This window comes from Pistacia vera, unplaced genomic scaffold, assembly GCF_008641045.1.
Source record: "Pistacia vera cultivar Batoury unplaced genomic scaffold, PisVer_v2 Contig1288, whole genome shotgun sequence".
Taxonomy (NCBI): domain Eukaryota; kingdom Viridiplantae; phylum Streptophyta; class Magnoliopsida; order Sapindales; family Anacardiaceae; genus Pistacia; species Pistacia vera.
Window position 1 is genome coordinate 2,343 of NW_022195344.1, and position 3,473 is coordinate 5,815.

General features: G+C 39.9%; 1 protein-coding gene across 1 annotated transcript; it reads left to right on the top strand.

The window, feature by feature from the left end:
- The first annotated feature begins 568 nt into the window (after nucleotides 1-568).
- On the top strand, nucleotides 569-3,127 carry LOC116121801 (UBP1-associated protein 2A-like). The gene is made up of 2 exons (XM_031407736.1): nucleotides 569-2,065; nucleotides 2,748-3,127. Exon 1 carries the CDS (start codon nucleotides 618-620, stop codon nucleotides 2,052-2,054), a length of 1,437 nt encoding a protein of 478 aa, XP_031263596.1. The 5' UTR covers nucleotides 569-617; the 3' UTR covers nucleotides 2,055-2,065; nucleotides 2,748-3,127.
- Nucleotides 3,128-3,473: the final 346 nt, after the last annotated feature.

Sequence of the window (3,473 nt, forward strand, 5' to 3'; positions counted from 1 at the left end):
AATTGAGTGGTTCCAGTGGACAACTGAAATTTTATGATGTTGATGACATTCAGACTAGAACTATGACTGAACATTACATGTTGACAAATATCGAATGGGATTCTACTGGACGGTAAATTTTACACATAAATGCTGATCCAAAATTTCTACACATGGATGCAATAGAGAATGGCTTCAACATATGGACCTTTTATGGCAAGCTACTATACTACATGCCCATGGATGATTTATCACAGGTACTATTAGTTGTTAAACAATCTTCACAGATGCAATTGACGTTTAACCGTGCTTCCAGCCTAAACTCTTCACCATTGCTTTGCCAGTACATTTTGCAATTACTAACATTGTGTTAGAGTAGATGCCCTAGAGCTAATCAATTATTGTAAAATTGACTCTTTGTAATAATGTTCATTAATCAATAAGAGACATTTTATTCTATATCGCGTAAATCATTATTATTGCAATATGTATTGATATATGTCCTTAGAATGGTAGAACCGTGACGAGGGTATCAAGTGTTTCAAATCTTGATAGTGAGAACCCTATGAGCACATATGGTGGNTTCGCCTCCGGAATCAATCTCTCCCTCTTCTATCGATTAAATTATCAAGCAATCAATGGCGAGGAAGCGAAAGCACGACTCCAAAACCACTGAACCAACTGAACCCCCACAAAAACAACTTCAACAAGAGCCATCAAAACAAGAACAACAAACTGCTGCTGAAGAGCCTGAACCAGAAAAGAATGAAGACGTCGAATACGAAGAAGTTGAAGAGGTAGAAAAGGAAGAGGAAGAGGAAGAGGAAGAGGAAGAGGAAGAAGAAGGAGAAGGAGAAGAGGAGGAGGAAGAAGAAGAAAATGATGACGAAAATCAGGAGACAGCAAACACCTCAGGAGCAGATCAAGACGACGACGAGGACGAGGAGGAGCCGATAGAGAAGCTTCTAGAACCGTTTAGCAAGGACCAGCTTGTAAATCTGCTACGTGAAGCAGCTGAAAAGAATAGTGACGTGGCAAATCGGATTCGCGAAGTAGCTGATGAAGATCCAGCTCACCGGAAGATATTTGTGCACGGTCTTGGTTGGGACACTAAGGCCGAGACTTTAATTGATGCGTTTAAACAGTACGGTGAGATTGAGGATTGCAAAGCTGTTGTTGATAAGGTCTCTGGGAAATCCAAGGGTTATGGTTTCATTCTGTTTAAGACGCGAAGTGGGGCACGTAAGGCACTTAAGGAGCCACAAAAGAAGATTGGAAGTCGGATGACGTCTTGCCAGCTGGCCTCTGTTGGCCCTGTGGCAACTCCTTCTGCTACCAATATAACGCAGCATCATCATCAACAGCAGCAGCCGCAAACAGTATCGGAGTACACTCAAAGGAAGATTTTTGTTAGCAATGTTTCCGCGGAATTGGATCCACAGAAGTTGCTCGAGTTTTTCTCTAAGTTTGGGGAGATTGAGGAAGGACCGCTGGGCCTGGATAAGGTCACCGGAAAGCCTAAAGGGTTCTGTTTGTTTGTTTATAGGACGGTTGAAGCTGCCAAGAAGGCTTTGGAAGAGCCGCACAAGAATTATGAAGGCCATGTTTTGCATTGCCAGAAGGCTGTTGATGGACCGAAACCAGGAAAATCACAGCACCGCCATCACCAGAATGCACAGAATTCACATTTTCAGAGGAATGACAATGCGGGATATGTTGGTGCAGCAGCACGACCTGGCCACTTGATGGCACCGTCTGGACCTGGAGTTGGTGCTGCAGCTGCACAGGCATTGAACCCAGCTATTGGGCAGGCATTGACAGCTATACTGGCTACTCAAGGTGCTGGATTGGGGATCAACCCGGCACTCGGGCAAGCTTTACTGGGACTGGGCTCTGCTGCTGGTGCGGGTGCTGGAATGCAGGGTGGCTATCCAAATCAGGCAGTGAGTCCCGGTGTCATGACAGGGTATGGGAACCAGGGTGGCTATCCAAATCAGCAGATGGCACAAGGTGGGTCTGGAAGAGGGCAGCATGGTGTCAACCAGTATGGTGGCGCCCCATACATGGGTCACTAGGTGTTCCTCAGGTATTAAGTCATGCTAAATTTCTGGTTTTGTGGATTAAATTTTAGACTAACTGCATTTGATAGTGGAAGTCTACAGTATCATGGATGTGGGAGTAGTATGTTTAACATCATGGTTCATAACAGTAAATAATCGGAAATTCTAATAGGAACTTTGGTTGAGTTGTCTACCATATGTGCTAGATATGGTTGAAGTGCTTGTTGCTATTGTTGATTTGTGAAGAATTTGAATTAGGTGTTTTCTTTAGGGACTGTCCCATTTTTTTTTCCATAAGTTATATCTTTTTGGCAGTCTTGGGTAGTTGGCCATCTTTTTGGGTTTCTGTTCTTACATTGAATGTTTGTTTATGATATTCCTGGCTTCCTTTACTGGCAAGGTATACGCTGTATTTTAACTGCATGTTTAGCTCTTAGTGTGAATTATTTTATGCTCCAGGCAATTTTGTCAAGTGTTATTTATGTTTACTGTTACTGGTTTCAACTGTTTTATCTCATCTAATAACTTTTGATAAAAATGGATATTATAATTGTTTGATGATGATTAATGTCAAAAATTTCCTTATATCTTTTGTTGAAGTTGGCTTCTTCACTTTTTTTTGTTGTGCTTAGCCCTTTCGTAAAGGATACTGGCTTTCGACCCTTTTTCCTTTAAAATTGTCTTTTTATGTTTCTTATTACTGTGCAGATCCCACATAGGTGCATCAGTATTTTATTACTGGCCTGGTGATTCTTCTGAAGTTTAAGGAGCTGATGCAAATGAAGTCTAATATTTGTGATGAATGTTACTATTTGGCTACTACAAAGACCAGAATCTTAAAACTGTCAAATGGAGTCTTATGTCTTCTGTATTGTTTTTGTCCTTTTTTTTTCTCCTGCTCCCTCTCTTCCTTTTTTTTAATGTTTTTCTGTTGTAGTTTTTGACATCTTTATTTAGTTAAACGCTTTGCGAACAATTAAAGTACTTTCAATAACATAGCTATGTACTTTATTAAGTTTGCGAGGTTGAACAAAAGATTCCTTTCTAAATTTCAGTTGATGTGGATTAAATAGTGCTTGCAATTGGTCTTTAAGATTTTTTTTTGACATACAATTTTGTTAAGCTGGTTTATTAAAACTAGATCTTTTCTTTTTTGGTTAGTTTTGAATAATTGGCCATGGAATGGTTGATGACGTCATTTCCCTTTTTAGTTTATCTTTGTTTTTTTTTTTTTTTTCAAATGTGTTATGTGGCATTCTGCTGGTTAATTTATGTATGAGGTCTTGTGGTACTGGTGAAATGATAACATTGTGCATGGTTTATTTGTGCTCGGATTGCTTACCGCAATTTTTACTGCAGGTAATCTTCTATGCAGGCTGATTGGTCCTATTATTACAATCTTACCTGCATTTTTCCAATGTGCTTAAAATATTA

Excerpts from the sequence above, each read along its gene's own strand:
- LOC116121801 (XM_031407736.1), top strand. The coding sequence starts at position 618 with ATGGCGAGGAAGCGAAAGCACGACTCCAAAACCACTGAACCAACTGAA.